The 18,104-nt window shown below is 44.1% G+C and overlaps 2 protein-coding genes across 5 annotated transcripts in view; one reads left to right on the plus strand and one right to left on the minus strand.

Annotated features, from left to right (window-relative positions):
• LOC306967767 (WD repeat, SAM and U-box domain-containing protein 1-like) overlaps nucleotides 1–15,396 on the plus strand; it is a 29,354-nt gene extending 13,958 nt beyond the window's left edge. For both annotated transcript variants that reach the window (XM_079562945.1, XM_079562944.1), the window contains 7 exons: nucleotides 202–235; nucleotides 320–360; nucleotides 694–803; nucleotides 2,872–2,901; nucleotides 6,808–6,987; nucleotides 14,237–14,371; nucleotides 15,155–15,396. In XM_079562945.1, the coding sequence (XP_079419071.1) occupies nucleotides 202–235; nucleotides 320–360; nucleotides 694–803; nucleotides 2,872–2,901; nucleotides 6,808–6,987; nucleotides 14,237–14,371; nucleotides 15,155–15,306 (682 nt within the window). In that variant the 3' untranslated portion in view covers nucleotides 15,307–15,396. The remainder of the gene's footprint in view (nucleotides 1–201; nucleotides 236–319; nucleotides 361–693; nucleotides 804–2,871; nucleotides 2,902–6,807; nucleotides 6,988–14,236; nucleotides 14,372–15,154) is intronic.
• A 451-nt stretch (nucleotides 15,397–15,847) lies between these two features.
• The window catches only part of LOC306967699 (protein TANC1-like), a gene marked incomplete at its 3' end in the record, with an annotated part of 145,870 nt that continues 143,613 nt past the window's right edge, over nucleotides 15,848–18,104 (minus strand). For all 3 annotated transcript variants that reach the window (XM_079562818.1, XM_079562817.1, XM_079562819.1), the window contains one exon: nucleotides 15,848–18,070. In XM_079562818.1, the coding sequence (XP_079418944.1) occupies nucleotides 16,684–18,070 (1,387 nt within the window). The remainder of the gene's footprint in view (nucleotides 18,071–18,104) is intronic.

Genomic DNA, 18,104 nt, shown 5'->3' on the forward strand with positions numbered 1-18,104 from the left:
CCCTAATTGATTTGGAAACCAACTTGTGATCTTTTTTGAAGGAAGATTGCTGCTCACATTTACTGTCATAACTAAATAAACCGATGCAGTTTCCTCAGAATTTGGACAAAACAATCCAAAAGGCCTTCAGTTTACTGTTTAGACATGATAACGCAATATGCCCTCTGTATAAATTAAACCATTGTCCTTTCTCTTCCACAGTTCGGTGGATAAATCTGTTGCCATATACGACACGGTACGCACTGACTTTCAATTATTTGTACCCAACAAAATCCTGAACCTTGGAAAAACAAATTGCTTCTCTCTTCATCCTCCCCAGAACCTCGGGACTCTGCTGCACTCTCTCAAACAGCACGACAGGTAAGCAGCGCTGTGTCCCGCTGTTCCGCGATCTCCGCCGCGATCGCACGGCCTGCGCCAAAGGAACATCAATGATGAGATCAAAACATGTGATTTTTGCTTGATTAATCTTTCTCCCTGAAGCGGCGACTGCTTTGGTACGTGTTCCCGTCGACGCTTTTTGCTCACACTGACTGAAGTGGCACGGCGGGCTGCGGCGGTGCGCTTTGAAGTGCATGAGAAGATAGTGCACCTTCCCAGATTACTTTTTTTTTTTTTTTGGAGGGAGGCTTTAAAGTTGAGATCTATCTATCCACCAGCGCGGCTTAATTCTGTGCTTATCTCCGACTCTAGATATGTGACAGCGGTGGCCATGTCACCTACAGTGCCCTTTCTGCTGGCAACGGGCTCCATGGACCGGACAGTCAGAGTGTGGAGGATTGGAGATGGGGATGAAACGACAGGTAAAGGGTTGGAATGCTTGAAATATGGCGTGGACAAGAAAGAAACTCACATTTTCAAAACCCTTGATTTGTTAAGGCATAGACGGACAGGTGGCTGAAACATTACGCACCTACGGCTGTAGTCCAAGCTCCACAATCTCACAGTTACAATACCATACAGGCTAATTGCTTGTAGCCTCTTTGTTCAGCTGATGTCCCCCTTTGCGTAACTCGAGTTCGAGGTTTGAGTTTAAAATTAGTGTCTGGATTGGAGGCTTGATGTCGGACCCACCAGAGGAGGAGAACATCGGGTTGGTTAGGGTTTTTGGATCTGAGTTAGTTCTACACAACCAAGAAGGAATTAGAGCGGTACTGGAAAGCAGCTTCACTTTTCAAATGCGACGGGCCTTGGGTGACCATGACACTTGAGCTCAAAAGTGAGGACGAAGGGTCAAACGTGAGGACATACTGTTTCCAATACTAACCAGTGGTGGAAAGTAATGAATTACATGTATTCACGGTACTATAATTGAGTACACTTTTTGGGTTGTTATACTTTTTTTTTTTTTTATTTCGACCTGTACTTTTACTGGTCATTGAGCACAATTTTAGTCATGTAATTGACTATTTGTCATGAGCTAGCATCTTCCGAAATAGACCTACCTAGATTAGAACTTTTGAGACAGTGTGGGATAGGGCCTCTGTTAACACCTTCTTGACTCGTATCTGAACTGAGGGGAAATAGACGTACCGCAGTAACCTCCCATCTATAGAAAACGTGTAACAGCAGCACCGCAACATGGGTGCGCACCCAAGCTACTGCTAATAGCTGCTAGCAAAAAGGTTCCTGGACACCTGGCACTGCTGCATGTATTTTGTGGTTCGAAAAGCATACGGAATGTGTAAAATTGTGTCATTAGTTAAATTTTTACACATCATAAATAAAAGCTTCTGTGGTTTGCATTTTTCGCTCACATCCAGCTAATTTTCTGTAGCGCCTTAATGAATATGGGGTGCAAAAGCCAAGGTAGAAAAATGCAAATCAAGTCATTTGGAAACATCTGCCTCACAACATGCCACCTTTTGCCAATTCCGTTAATGTTTATTTACACACAGCTGCATATGCACCACACTCTGTCATGATAATGCCATATAAGAGACCGTGCCAACCAGTGAAACTGTTGAAGCTGTGGTTCTGCCACTGGGGCTCACAAGCCATCTGAACCAGCCCCAAGACTCGCGGAACGGAGAAGACGATTATAGGAAAGGCTTATTTCGATTTAGTAAGCAAAACAAACCAGTTGAGAATTAGATACATTTTAAGCGCTTGTATAGCTTTATGGGACGGTGAAGGGAAATAGGGCGGAAAGCCATAGACATAAATTGCACTGATTTAGACTTTTACTTCTGAGCAATTGATATAAACGCAGTATATTTAGATGCAGACATTGGCACAGTCAGTTTTCTTTTCCACAAATAGAAGGACCCATCTCCAGATCTTGAGCTGCGTAGCCGGAGGATATAACATATTGTTTTACGTTGACCACCTGGAGGAAATCAACCCACACCCTAACCCCATATGTTGTTTTAACAAATCTGCTATTGTCTTCATTGGCTCTCAAAACAAGAAACCACTTACTTCCCTCAAATGCACCATCACTTCTCTTTAAACTAACTGCTGGCAGAGTTCCAAAACCCAGGGGCCATCTTAGGTTCCCTGAAGACTGTTTTGGGAGATGCCCAGCCTCTTACGTGCGCAGCGCTGTCTCGTCTCTCTGTCTGGAGAAAGCAATTGTGACTGATGCTTACTGGCACAACAGGAGAAGCTCCCCGAGATCTGCCTTTATCTAGGCAAATGGTCTTTTAACAACAGTCTCCAGACACACATGAAAGAACAAAGTTGGAAAGGAAGAGATGCTGCCTTCAAACATCTGTAGCTGTTCTGAAGCTTTTATTGTGTCAATCCAACTCGAGTTGTGAAAGTGAATTTTAAATCTACCATACCCCTGCCTATAACTTCACACTGTTCCTTTCTGCTTTATCTGTTAGTATTGATGCCAAACTCATTCTCTTTTATGTCTTTCCGCAGCTGTTGAAACCAAACAGGCAGTGTGTGAAGGTATGTTCCTCTGCTTTTTTTTTTACAGAAAACATCACATTTAACATGAATTGGTAATCCATGCCCTCCATTTCGCACAACTGTCCCGTCATTGTACATTACATGATAAGACATTTTGACATGTTAAATTTCCCAGTGAAGGAGCCTCCATCGCAATAGACACTGGGATGGACACTTGAGTAACTCTGCTCTCCGCTCGGTGGCACTAGTAGCATTACAGGCTGCGTAAAATGCCACTTTTGGAGCGCTCTGTGTCTGTGGAATAAAATGCTCGAAGATTTTGGCTGAGCACTTTGATGAGTCAGACCTCTTAGACTCCCAGACTGGCACTGCAGAGAAGAGCTGTTACTACACTCTCTCCCTCCAACTAACTAACTACACGCATTGTAGAATGTTTTTATATTTCAAAGAGGAGCTCCTGGATCAGGGGTCGCTGCAGTGGGTCAGGGTTCGGTTCAGCAACGTCATGTGCCCAACGATTGAGGTCAGCTGACAACCCTAAGGTTAATATGGCTTGAACATATTCCAAGAAGACAATGCCAGGATACTTCGGCTCAAAATGTGAAAAAGTAGTTGAGAGTAGTTGAGAGAACTACTGTTGAATATGTTTGAACCAGTTCTTCTTTTTTCAAAGTGAAAATAGTTTAGCAATATTTTATTATTATTATTTTATTATTTTCCAAATGCCAGTCTGAGTCCAATTTGATGGCATTTAGGACAGAAAAATAATTTATTTATATGAACGTTGGCCAGCCCAGACGGTATATTCTATACTATGTGTCTGTCCTTCAATAATTCAACTCATTAAACACATGTGCAGTGTAGCTTCTAAACTGAGAACGTGCTGATTTTCAGATGTTTTATTGAGCAGCTTGTTTTGAAGGTTCGGAGCCTCTTGATGCTTAAACAGTCATAATTACTGTGTGCATTCTTTCATCATCTGTATACAAAATGTCTTCAGGCCGTGATGTATTTAGACAAAGGGAAGGGCAAGAGGTTTCGGTAAGCCGTATGAGGACCAGCCTCACAGCAAAAATGTCCTGGTTTCAATTCCTGGACTAGGTGGGCCTTTCTGTGTCAATCCAGCACAATTTTATAAGTAAAAGTCACTTAGGACTAGACTTCAATTTCATGTCAAAATACTTGCAAATTGTAAATGTGTCACTGTCACATACACCGCGTCCATTTTAGTCCTTTTAAGAGTTTTCTTTCTGTTTTCCAACGTACCGTCCCCAGAGGTCATTAGCGCCATGGACATGATTAGGGCCAGTGTAAATTTCATCAACTAAAATATGTCCTCATAATAATATTTTTGATGACGAAAATCAGCAAAATCCAGATACATTTGTTGACTTATAAATATAAAGAAGGGTCTAAAAATACTTTACTTCGGTGACATGGCTTGTCGTTTCAAGTCACTGCCAAAGGAACAGGTCTGTGCTTTGTCCATTTGGGAGATGCTCTGAAATGGTTAATATGATTAAATACACTGCCTCCCTCCCTTTCTCCAACACAGCCAAAGACTCTCAAATGGGGTTAAGTTCTGGACTGTGTGGCAGCCAATTAATGTGTGAAAATGATGTCTCATGCTCCCTGATCCACTCTTAAACAATGTGAGCCAGGTCAATTCTGGCATTTTCATCTTGGAATATGCCCGTTCCATGAGGGAGGAAGAATTCCATTGATGGAATAACCTGGTCATTCTGGATGTTCAGGTCGTGAGCGGATCTCATTCTATGGGCACATAGTGTTGCTGAACCTAGGCCTGACCAGCTGCAGCAACCCCAGATCATAACAATGTGTTAAATCCTTTTTGTTTTTGGGGGGGGGGGGGTTAGGGAGTGTATGCTCGAATACAATAATGTAAATGTAAAGTTGACTAAATTAATGTTAGATTTAGACTAAATTTGCATCACATTTAAATGGCGCACATGCTGGTGGTTTGATCACGTTTCCGTGACATGTAGAGCCCTGTGCGGCGCTCTTTAATACCAGCACCCGCGGTATGTTCACTCTCTCCAGGGACACTGCCAACTTTTAACTCACAGTGAAATAAAGTTGTAGTTTGTCCTGTTTAGAGCTTGAAAATGATGTCGCCCACAATGTTAATATAAAGATGAGATGAGAGAAGAAGGTTAGAAGCACCAAGCTGTTTGTTGCAGTCACACCACGCCTCAGTCGATCCTTTCTTCCTTTAAAGCCATGCCCCAGCTGCACAAGCACTGGCGCACTATTTGTTTGCACACAAGATGCCGCTCTCTTCTGCGCTAATGCTGTTGTTGCACCAGGCGGAAGATCGAGCCCTAAATCTGGACAAAAACTAGGACAAAATATGTTGGAAAAAGTCGAAATGATCACTTAGTCAGGTCCAAGTCTTTTGCCCACAAGTCCGAGTGCTCTAGCCTGAATTTCAAGTCTCCAGTCCCTGAAATGAGGTTAAAAAGTGCTATAAAAAAACAGTAGATGCGTATGTAACTATTTGTTATGGCTTTTGTAAGACATCCTTCCTTCATTTTCTCACCAATTCCTCTTTTTCTATTTCGGGTCATCTGGGGCTGCTTCCATTTCCTTTGGTCTGGACTTGCCTTGAATCACCCGTCCTCCCTTTCCCGCTTCTCCAAATCTGTGCGTGATGCGCCGTCCTGAGATAAGACGCACAAAAGACACATTAAACGAAATCGCACACTCGAGCGGAGAAGCTCTGCAAATATTTACCCTGTCGAGCGCGCTACAGATCGGTGTGGAGCGGTTACTCGACGGCTCATCTAAGGCCCGAGATATGCAAAGGGTAAACAGTTTATTGGAAAGCGCTGAAAAGTGGAGTGGGTCGAATGAGGAGAGAGCAAACATGAAGTCAGCGCTGGGATAGAGTCTGAACCGAGGCTCATTGTTCATATGGGGATTGGCAGTAGGAGAACACTGGGCCTTCTGGACATGACCACAGTGGACTGTAGTTTTTTGAAGGCAGCTGGACGTGTCGAGAAAGAGATCCGATGTCCTCTTTTGGCCAGTGATTTAGTGTTTGTGAACCAGGAAAGGTTATCTGAGGTGCACAACCATATTGCCTTTTTGTATCTGGTTTGTCCACAGTTCCAAATTCTGTTTGTGTTCTCCCTATGTAAAAGTGCACTCTCCTGTGTGTAGTAGTACCATAGACTGTAAAAAATAATGGACGTCTTATGCTCACTCCTCCCCGTTTACCAGAATGACCACGGCCGTGGGGCAATTCATGGCGGATTTACAGGCTCCCCCTCCCCAGCTCTGACGAAGCATGTTCCTAAAAAGGACATACGGGCGGGATTTTCACCGTAGACTCGGCCCTTGCGTGACGTGTAGCTCGCGCTGCTCCAATGCTAACAGTCCGAGCCTCATTAAGTACGAGATTTCAAAAAATCATATTACGAAAACCAGCCTGGTTTCATATATTGTTATTAACCCAGCGTTATCTCAGGAGGAATATCTAGCCTAGTCTAGTGTTGAAACAATTGAAACCAGGCTTTAAAGTAGTTTTTAACGTGTCTAAACTCCAATGCTTTTCAATGGGGGCCTAGCGGCGATATGGAGGTACTGCAGCAACGGCGGAGCAATGGCGGCCCCCACGTTTGTGGTCAAAAAGCAGGGCAGCCAGCGGCCATTGAGTAGTACAGGCCACGGCTAGAACCTGATTGGCCACTCCACTCAAAGGGACTTGAGACAAAATTACAGTTTAATAATGTGTGTCTGATTGCCATTTTACTTTTGTACTTTTTTGTGAGTTTGTCATTTCTTTTGCATACATTTTCAGCATTTTAATTTCTTTTTATGTTTTATGCATGTATTGATGCGACTTCTCCAAACCAGATTCTACTTTCTCTGTCAATAACTTTGAAGCATCGGAAAAACATAACACATGCTCTCTTCCTTCAGTCAGGAAGTTACCCGCCCAGTCCCAGCCAACGCTGCTCTCTGATTGGTTGGAGGAGGACGTGCAGACCTGGCTCCGCGAGGAAGGACTGGACGAGCTGATCGGCATCTTCAAAAGCAACAACATCGACGGGCCGGAGCTGAGCCGCATGGACAAGGAGACTGCAGTAGAAATGGGAATCGGTGAGGCCAATAAATGGATTTTATAGCTTTATAATGGCGCTCAGAAAGTTTGTGCAGTTTAAACATTCATCTTTTTCTTTTTGTTGATCTAATTCGCTCCCTGCTTTGTGACCTCCCAGCATGATGTTTGTGCATATGGGGTTATATGTGGTCAGGCATGTAAGAATAAAATACAGGATGGAGCAAACGGAGATCAATATTGTATTCTCTTCAGTCAATAAGGGCAATAACCTCTAAGAGAATGTGGAGGGAGTAACGTGTTTTGATTTTTGGACCACATCTGTTCTGTGGCATTACGACAAGCCCAGTGTTTTTCATAACTGAACTTAATGAGGAACTGGTCGGTTTTATGGCAACGTAAGTTGTCACAAGGCGAATGAATCAAGCATTAGCAAAGGTCCACCTCCGTTTTTATTAGTATTAGCATAGGCCCACCCCAGTTTTTATTAGCATTGGCATAGGCCCGCCAAGTAATTCATTAGTATTAGCATAGGTCCACACCAATTTTTATTAGCATTAGCATAGGTCCACCTCAGTTTTTAATAGCATTAGCATAGGTCGGCCTCAGTTTTTATTTGCATTAGCAAAGGTCCGCCTCAGTTTTTATTAGCATTAGCATAGGTCCACCTCCGTTTTTATTAGTATTAGCATAGGCCCACCCCAGTTTTTTTATTAGCATTAGCATAGGTCCACCTCAGTTTTTATTAGCATTAGCATCGGTCCAACTGTTTACATCCAGGGTGTTAATGCTTTATTTATGGCGAAGACCATTTGATAAAGGTTTTGTACTTTTGGCAAACTAGGGGCCCCCATGAACCATCGTGCCGGGGGTCCAACAGAGCTAGAAAAACCCCTGAGTGTCCACTATACTGGCCCAAAACCAACCTTGAAGAAAGAGGGGATAACTTTACTTTGGCTATAAATTATTGCAAAATAGCTTTTGACTTAAATCCTTTGTTTTTTGTCATGGCTGAGAAGCAACAAAAAAGTGTTTTGCAGATGCAGAAAAAAAACAACTACAATTTCCTTATACTAATTTACTTATCACACGTACATCAGGAATAACTTTAACTCCTGTATTTAATGTGCACAAACTCTACAAATAGAGTAACTAGCAACAACATGCCGATTAATGCATGTTACTTGCTCTTACCACCGCCAACAACAGTTCTATCCAATTATTCCTTTGCTCCCGCCCTGTGGAGAAAACCTGTTCACAAACAAATAGTAAGTACAGCATTTGTATTGTGGCCTCGTGTAAAGCCAGAGGCGAGTTTGCGTGCTTCATTAAATAGTGCGCACGCAAAGTCAGAAAAGTGCTCTGATCATCGGCGCGGCATCAAAAATTCCCAGTGCGAGCGTCTGCTGGGTTATGCGTCTGAAAAACTAGATTAGATTGGCTTACTAGCTGATGTTTGTTCTATTGAGTAGCGCAAGGTTGGTCTACTTTCAATAAAGACGAAAACCTATTAATTTTGGCTGTAAGGGCTCTCCGTTGTGCATTTACCTGCCCACACTAAATACCAGTGCCTGTTCCCTCATGCCAATTAATCCCACATAAATCTATTTAAAGGTTTTGCATTTGAGAATAGAAGTGGAGCATTAGGATCATCAACCTGCCCATATGTATCACAACATGTACACATTTGAAAACCTCAGAGGAACACATATTATAGGTAGATGTACAAGCAGTGCACAAAGCAGAGGCAATTCCTCAGGTGTTGCTCATTTTTAAAATGTTGTATTGCTATTCAAACCCTGACTTTTTACTTTTGGTTATTGTGCGAAAAAAGAATAATCCACAGCCCTTTTGTGATGAGGTAGGAGGCTGTCTTTGTTTAGTGCATTAACCACCCACACTAGGCTCGAGAGTCCACTTTGTTCTGCATATTAATTAAAAACTCATTAAGTACTTAGTTGAGTTTGTGAACCGCAACATATCCAAATTTTAAAACACAGGCACTGTTCAAATACTCGACTGAATCATTATAGAAAGTTGCTTTCCTTTTCCTAAATATGCAACCCAACGGTATTTACTTCATTGGCAAAGGTAAAATCAATAATTGCTTTATTATTATTATCATTATCAAAAGCATGTAATAGGCTAATGCTCCAGCTATTTATGTTCTCCTGAAACCGCTCTATAGGTTGTCCAAGTGCCACTGAAGTATTGGTCAAACACTGAGTACACAGTTATTTTAAATATAAAAAACCTTAATCTTACTTAAATAAATGTGACATAGATTATGTGAAAAAAAACTTCTGTTCTATTAAAAAAACACACAAATATTGTACAATACGTCAACAAATAAAAAATGGCTGACTACTACTGTGCCTACGGCAGTGCTTCTCAATTATTTTCTGTTGCGCCCCCCCTGAGGAAGAAGAAAACATGTTGCTGTTTAATGACCATATCTCCGCGAGTATTTGACCAATCTTCACCAAATGAACACCAATTTAAAGTGTGCGAGCAGCAGCACAGCACTGTGGATTTGGTAACTGTTTAATTCAGCCAGTTAACGTGCATTATTTCACCTAAATTACCGGGGATCCCCTCGGCTTTGAGGTGTGGGGGGCTATAGCTGCACTGACGTCGGTGCGCACTTTACGCTTTCACAAAGCGAGATGATTGTTGCTGATATTCGGCACGTTTTCCAAAACTCAAGCGGCTTATCAGTGTGACAGGTTGGAATGTCTCTAAGTGACGCCTTCATTTATTTGGCTTCATGCTGTCCGCTGCCCCCGTTTTTAGACACAGTAAGCACATGCGCCCCCCCCTGGCATCGCACCGCGCCCCACTATTTGAGAAGGACTGGGCTACGGCATGCTATCAATGAGGGGACAGAGTAAACAAAGCAGCTTTTTCTTTCTTTTTTTCCCCAAAGATTGTATTGGCCATCATTGTGCAGGTTGAGTTGATACAGTAATACGGGGAGCACCTTGTTTTTCTCGTATATTGTATGTAGGCGAATTAGTCTGCGAAAACATATAGGCCTGACCAAAATACGTATGAATCTAAATAGAGAGAGAAATGTAGGCTCAATCTCAATTCTCCCCCTTAGCCCTCCGCTTAGCCCTTTCCCTTCGTTTTGCGCGTTCACGAGAGATGAAGGGGTGTCCCAATTCTATTTTGTGGTGAGGGGTAGGGGTGAGGGAGAAGGTCACATAGCCCTTCAAGCGAGGGTTTTGCTGATGCACACTTCAGACGAAGGGGTAGGAGGAGTTTGACAAAACACGGAAATAAGCTGCGAAATGAATTCACGAACATCATCACTAAGCACTCTTACAACATTTATAAAGTTGCAGAACGCTTCGGTTGTGACTTTATTTGCTTTGTGTAACAATTAAAACAGTCCATTGCGTTAAACGTGTCAGTTCTACGTTTTCGCTTTGCTGCTGCAAATGCTATTTGCGCTGCATTGGCGACTTTTGCAATTTCTTTCCAAACTTTCGATACGTCGCTATTGCCATGACACACGGGGTTCATCGCTGCTGCACCCGCTGTCTCCCCGCGGTCTCCCCGCTGTCTGTCTACGCTGTCTGTCTCCCCGCGCCGCTGTGCCCTGAGCCTGGGTCCGTGGCTGTCTGTCCCCGGTCTGAGCGCACCTCGGCAGCCTCCGCTCAGGCCGGGGCTCAGAGCGGAGGCAGCAGGTGCCAGTCCCCGCCCTGAGCGCACTGCAAGCGGGTCGACCTCCGCTCATCCCCGCTGAGTGCGCTACATGAGCTGATCTCTCTCAGCTCTGGCTGCAGCCACAGCGGCCCGCGGTAGAAGCAGCAACACACAGACGGGGGAATGAAGCAGAAACAGATGAAAATCTGTTGGATTTAGGATGAGACGAGTCCTGTTGTTTAGGTGTTACAAAACAGTATCAGTCAAGTGATGAACTGGTTCAGTAGAAACGTGCTATAGAGACAAGTAGGCTTGTTTTTTTTTTTTTTTTTTTTTTTACATAACCTTAACCTAGTAAATGCAGTCAAATGGAGGGCTGTCCCATTTCTTAGGGTGGTCTTTTTAACCCTCGCCCTTAGCCCTTGGTTTCAGGGTGTAGGGAAAGGGGAAGGGCAAGGGCTAGGGGAAGGGGTAGGGGTAGAAAAGAGAATTGAGATTGGGCCGTAGTGTTCATCAGCCAAAAGTTCGTCTATATCAAACCTTTAAGTTTCTTTACAGACAGAATAACTGCTGACCATAGACCTTAGAATAGCGATGGACTAAATAACAATGTTTTCCCTTATAGTGTTAGCGGGCTAACTGAAGCTCGTTCATGCTAGCAATTTGGCTGGGTTTTTTCGGAACCAGGTGTTATAAGAACAAGCTGAAATTAAAGCCACAAGCGGCATCAAATGGCCCTCGCGGCCCGTGCCTCCATTGCCATGCGAACGCGCCCAATACATTTTATTATGCCTCGCGTTGTTTTTGTGCGCTCTGCGCACCTCGGTGCAGTGCGTTTTGCACACTGCGTTGCAATTACAATAGACCACTGTGACGGCAGGCCGCTCGGGCCTACATATCAATAAATATAAAGCAGCAACAACAGAAAAGAATGAAAGACTTAAAGAGGGTGTAAAAAGTTTCAAAGCTAAGTCCGGAGACTCCCCCCGCTTCCTCAGGAAGGCTTCAGCATGTTTTTCAGTCGATATGGCATTGACTTGATGACTCAAGATTGTTCCTCATCATTACACAGCAGCATCTGTATCTGGGACTAATCTTTGTGTAAATCTAAATAAAAACTAATAAAAGTGTAAATAACTAGAGTTACCACCTAATGCATCATTGGATTGTTGCCTATAGGAGCTCCAAAGCAGATATTTAAGTTAAATCACTAATCTAATGCACATCATAAAGCTTTAAAGTGGATTTTCACTGGTATTATATCTAGATTTCTTGAAAAATATTTACATTACTCTATTTTTAGGTTTGTTGAAAATACAACGATTAGGGTCCACTCATTCCACTACAGTTGTGGCTAAAGTTGTACTCAGTTTTTTGCCCAAGATAAAAGTATATAATGGCCATCTGGCATCTTATGACAGTGGTATTGCTGTGATAACGTTAAGGTTCTTTTCATCAACTGCATGGAGAAAATTGTACGCTTTCTTTAGCTTGTACTACAGTAATTTACGTGGCTCTAATCAGCCGGGCCTGTCTCCTCTCATATTCCCCGCAGAGCAAATGGCGCATTGTTGTCTAAATTGGACAAAGGTAAACAACTCCCGCTCAGCTATGCAGAGCGTGTCCTACAGCGGCGCATCCACTTTGCATGTGCTTATCATGGAGGGCAGCGCTCGTCATTACCGGCCAATCAGGACGGTGGAAACGCCAGATTACCACATTTCCTGTGCTTTTGTGCCACGCGACCGGCCAACTATCACTTACCTCGCGTGGCGTTGGGGCAGCGGCGGGCACACGTACACACCAAATTGGATTCTAGTGGGCTCGATAGAATATTCATGACTTTTTGAGTAAGAGGAAGGGGGGGAGAACTGATTTAATTCGCTATAGCTCAGCCTAGACAGCGCCGCTCTGCACTTTTATTGTCGGGTTTTATCAAATTATCCATCTAAATGTAAATGGACAGTGCGGCGCTAATGACCGGTGGAAGTGTTGGACAGGCAGGGGGGAGAGGGAGGGGACTGCCGACCCTGTGGCGAGGGATTATCGGACACTCTCAGAAGGTAACGGCTCGGGGCGGTGTGCTGGAGAGAGAGAGAGACGGGACGCTTTGATTGAGAGCAGTCACTTTTCTGATCGTTTCACCGCGGAGTAATCGCGCAGACAGCAGGTCCCCACTTGTAGAGGATCTGCGTGAAATCCAGAAATGGTAAAATAAGATGAATGTTCCCTTATCTTTGACACGTATTAATGAGGCATGTGTTTTCACATAAGGCGTTTTCTAAGATAAACAGCTGCAAAAAGTAGGTGGGAACCGATGTCTCAAATATTAGATGGGAGGGTAAGATGGCACAGCTCTGTGTGAAAAAGTGTGAAGAGTGGAAGAGATGTTTGGCAAAAAAAAAAAATCAGGCAAAGTACATATGGCATAATTTAGCACCAGAGCTGAAGGTGGGGCGGAACCTGGGTTCGGGGCGGGGCCTTTCTATTTGAAATTTCCTTTTTTTCCCTCCCCCTATTGCCGGCATAGGTTTCCTCTGAATGGTAAATGATAAACGGACTCACCTTATAATGCGCTTTTCTACCTTTATCAGGCCCAAAGCGCTTTACAGTAAGGAACCGGGCACCCATTCACTCCCTAATTCATATGCCAGTGTACGCAGACACTGGAGGCAAGCAGGGTGAAGTGTCTTGCCCAAGGACACAACAGTGTGCATTTGCTCCAGCTTTCCCTACCACCACGGTAAAAACATCCACAATAGGGTTTAAGTTGGGGCCATGAGTCCCCCACTGCTAAAAATAATCTTGAAATAAGTACATTTGTCCTTGATTTGAGAGTCTAATTTCAAGAAATCTGTCCATGGGGCAAGAATAAACAACTACAACAGTGTTATTTCAAGTAAATATTTTTTTATCTAGTGATTTGTGTAAATATCTTGCCCCATGGACAGATATCTTGAAATTCAAGTCAAGGACCTAAATTACTTATTTCAAGAAAATTTCATTTATTTCAAGATTACTTTTTGCACTGAAAAAGTCTCAGTGGGACTTTCCTGGTTTGTGCCTTGCTTATACAGTATGTCTCTGTGTGGTTTCTTCTGTATGCGCTGGTTTCTATCATCATCTAACCATAGATACTCTAAGATCCTTTCTACTAAGATCGTTGCTCTTGACATGTTGCATTTCACGGTCGAAACACTTTGATATCACTAATTGTCACACTTGGTTTTCATCTCATCTAACTTTTCTCGTCCTCTTCACCTTGAGGTAGTAAAAGTCCCAACTTCGCCTCAGCAGCTCTTCAGGGGACAGTAGTGTCCTTCTGTGTCGTCTGGCTCTTTGTCTCTCAGCACAGATTGACCAATTAGGTTATTTTTCCCTCCGAGACCACAGAGGACAATGGCATTCTGTTAATAGTCTGTCACCTCCTAAAAAAGCTTCAACACCCACAAGCACCTCTCTGGCTGGGCATAACAGACACAAGTTTAAAAACAGTACATGGGTTGGGTTCAAACTTGTTTTTTTTATTTTATTTTTTATGACGTTTTAAAATGCTGCAAATCTACTCATTCAGGTTGATTACATCACTCTATACAATTGATCCCTCATTTTTATTTTATGTTTTGGTTGTTGTTCAAGAGTCAGTTGGTCTGCGTGGTCGTCTCCTGCGAAAAGTCAAGTCCCTGAAAGCATCACAGAGCGGGTCAGAAGCACCAGATGAGTTCCTCTGTCCCATCTCCAGAGAGGTCATGAAGGACCCAGTCATCGCTGCAGGTCAGTCACACAAATAACATGACACTGTTGGACAATTTAAAATGATGTAGTAAATTCTGTATGTGAGGACATAGCGTCATAGTAGATTTTTCAGTAATTTTGTTACGCCAAGATGATTTAGTGTAGTTTGAATTTATCCTTTAGGCCATATTCCCATTTGAATCACTTGAACCCTCTCCAGTCTCCTATTTCATCCCATTTTAACACGATGGTGCTGGAACTGCTCTCAAATGACATCACCATCCTTTATCCAGGCACTTTTGGACACAATTAGCCTTGATAATTCTATAGTACAACTTACACTAATGTTTGTGCCTAGAAATTATCCCTAGGATGAATGATGCTATAAAATGTAGTTGTGCAAAACGCCAGCTGAGGGCGTAATCCACTGTAGAAGAGGGAAGTGTTTAAATTGAATGGGGATACATACGGGCTTATCTGCGCAGGGAAACACGTTAACAATGTTAGCAATTATCTGCGCAGGGAAGCGAGCTTGACCGTGGACAGGATCAAAACAATTTGGTGAATGCGTCTAGATGGAGACATAAAAAATGTACTTCCTGGGTTGCTTGTGACGTAACTGTGGTCAGGCGTTTTGAGTGCAGGAGGTACTAAATATACACCAATGATACAAAACGCTTCCCCAAGTCTGTTTTTGATGAGTACATAACATAACAGCGGACAAAAGCTTATTACGTTACTGGCCGTGATTACATTACAGACTCCTGCATGCCCAGACTAATCAAATACTAGGACGTCATACCAATTTTGACTTCTCCATAGATGGATATTCCTATGAACGCGAGTCCATCGAGAGCTGGATCAGAGGGAAGACCAAAACCAGCCCCATGACAAACCTGCCCCTGCTGACCACACTGCTCACCCCCAACAGGTCTCTGAAGATGGCCATCGCACGGTGGAAGTCCAGTCAGTAGCTCACTACAGCAGGGTGACCAGCAATGAGTAGAAATAATATATTTATGTAAATATCCAGGATGTAGAAAAGGATTATTACTTATACGGATGTACAGTAATTCAAAATGTAAGATTTTTTTTTCACATTTCACCCAATAAATAGGATAATATATCTGTTTCATTATAGGCATGAAATACAGTAAAAGTGTTTTACCGTTGGCTCTGTCTTTACGGCCCCTTCAAAATACAGTGAGACACATGTGTTGGGTGAATTGTTGCCTGGCTATTGTCTGAGCTGTACCCGTCTAAGTAGAAGATAGATTTCCAAATGTTGTCTCAAAGATATATTTAAGTCAAAGAAAAATGATAAACGATGGCAAGAGTCGCACTTCCTTTCATATGAAGTGTCCTAACAGTGGGTGTTAATACGCAAAATGTTATTGTAACTAGAACATTTCGCAAACCCACATTTTCACACCCATTGTCTAGTTCATCAAGGTTGTATGCAAACTTAAAAACAAAGATGTTCTTTCAAAAAATAGAGTCCACAGATGTGTTTCTCAGTGGATCTTTATTTCTCTCCAATGGTGTCTGCTATGGCATTATTCTTCTATTGCAGTATGTGATCACAGCTAATAAAGCTCACAATACTGAAACATGGCAACAATTGCAATAGTATACAGTATAATAAAATAGAGCTGACGGCACTGAGCCCCAAACCATTTGTTTTTACAGGCTTTTTTACCAATATAAACTGCAATTGTAGCATGCGAATAAACTTAACGAGAAAATGTCTTAGTAGCTGTGCAAAAATAACTATATAAAATATATTGCTTTTACAATAAACCAAGCCAAAGGCGCTGTAAATAAATTAAACTAGACAGCAACAAGAAGCAGGTACATACAGGATCTCACCTCCATGTTAATGCTGATTTATAGAATGTACAAACATATTTAACAAATGTACTTTTACATTAATATTTTAAACAACATTGTGCATAAAACTAAAAATACACCAAAACGTGTCGGTACATTTAACATAGAACTTCACAGAAATAAGGAAAATATTTATTTATTATATACACAGGAATGCCCACTCCACACGTCTCTCAGCACCATGACAGAATGAACACAAAGACCCGTCCTGTTAAACATTGGACTGTAACTGTCGCACTGTAAGCACTCGGAGCAGCCCTAACGTGCATAAAGTGCCTGCTGCCGCATGTGTGGACCACACACTTCCTTCAGTGCAGCGTCTCCAGCTTTGGCCGTCAACGGAAACATGTAACAGAACAGAACCAATCTGAAGCCTTTACAATAGCCAACACAATGTCCACCTCTAACATGTTACAAAATGAAAACGTTATTTTTGTGCGTCTGGACTGAACAACAAATATCTACACATTGGACTCGATGAAGGACCGCTTTGGTTTGATTGAAGCTACGTGGATGGCAGGATTCTCTCGGACCAGGCCTGGTTTGGGCTTGTCCATGTAGGCATGGGGCAGAGCCACAGGGGGCTTAGACTCTTTGTAACAGTTGGCAGCAGGGCAGAACTTGTCTGTGAAGTCGTGGTTGCCGTTCTGTAAGCTGCTCATGGCCATGGCCACGTGAGGCACAGGCTTGTGCTGGTCCTGGTAAGTGCTGCCTGTTTGGGCGTAAGGCTCACAGTCATTGGGGGACATGTGGCAGAGCATGTCGGAGGGGGCTGGCTGCAGAGGGTTGAACCAGTTGTGCGCCTGGTGTGGACTGGGCACAGAGTGCTGCTGCTGGAAGCGGGCCGTCTTATCAATGATGCCCATGAAGGGCCGGGGCTTGTAGTCTGCGCTGGGGCCCTGACTCTGCTTCTTGTCTGAGACTTTGTTACGGACGTCAGGGCCCAGCTTGCCGCTGTCAGACAGGCTACTGCTGGAGGCCAGGCTGCTGGTGGAGCTGGACACTCTCATACTGCCCCCTCCTGTCCCATCCCGCACCTCGCTGTGGTTGTTGCCCTGGGTGATGGAGGCGGAGTTAGCTGGTCCATCGAGGGAGGAGGTGGACGGAGCACACAGTCTGTCCTGCACCAAGAGCTTAGAGCTGCAGCAGTACGAGGGCTCCCGCAGCAGGCTCTCGTCACAGCTGTAGCCTAGAGCCGCCGCAGCCATCACCATGCGGTTCTCATACACAGGCTCGTCAGCGGGGGGTCCCAGGGGGCTGATGTCAATACCTGGGCCAGGCTTCAGTGCACTGGACAAGTGTCTGCTGGGTAGGGGGCTGGAGGGGGCATACTGACCCTTGCTCTGCTTGGAGCTCATGTGCTGGTTGGTCTTTACGATCTGTGCGTGTTTGGTGGACTGTAGGACCAGAGCCTGCTGTTGGGCCACAGCCTCTCTGTGCTCCCGAGGGAAGCGCGGAGGGGGTCTGTGGCTGGGGGGTGAGCAGGTCCCACTCTGGCTGGTGCAGGGTTGGTCAGTAGAAAAGGCTCTTCCAAAGGAGTAGCTGTTGTGGGACCAGCTGCAGGCCTCACTCGCTCTGCTGTGCTCCTCTTCGTCCTCCTCGTCCTCCTCCTCCAGGACGTCCCGCTGGTCCAGGCTGCGGGAGAAGCAGTGCTCTGGGGGCTCGTCCTGCCCCTCATCCTGCTCCTTATCCAATTCGTGGTAGGCGGCAGCGGTGGCTCCTTTGGCCTGAGTGCGCTGCATCTGTTTACACTCCTCCTCGACTCGCGCCAGCAGCCGGCGGATCTCTCGGTTGTTGGGGCAGAGCTTGGCTGCTTCATGCAGGTCGGCCAATGCTGCAGTGAACTGCCTGTTTCATGTGAGAAGACACATCTGTTACAGAC

The sequence above is a fragment of the Gobius niger genome, assembly GCF_951799975.1.
Source record: "Gobius niger genome assembly, chromosome: 9".
Taxonomy (NCBI): Eukaryota; Metazoa; Chordata; class Actinopteri; order Gobiiformes; family Gobiidae; genus Gobius; species Gobius niger.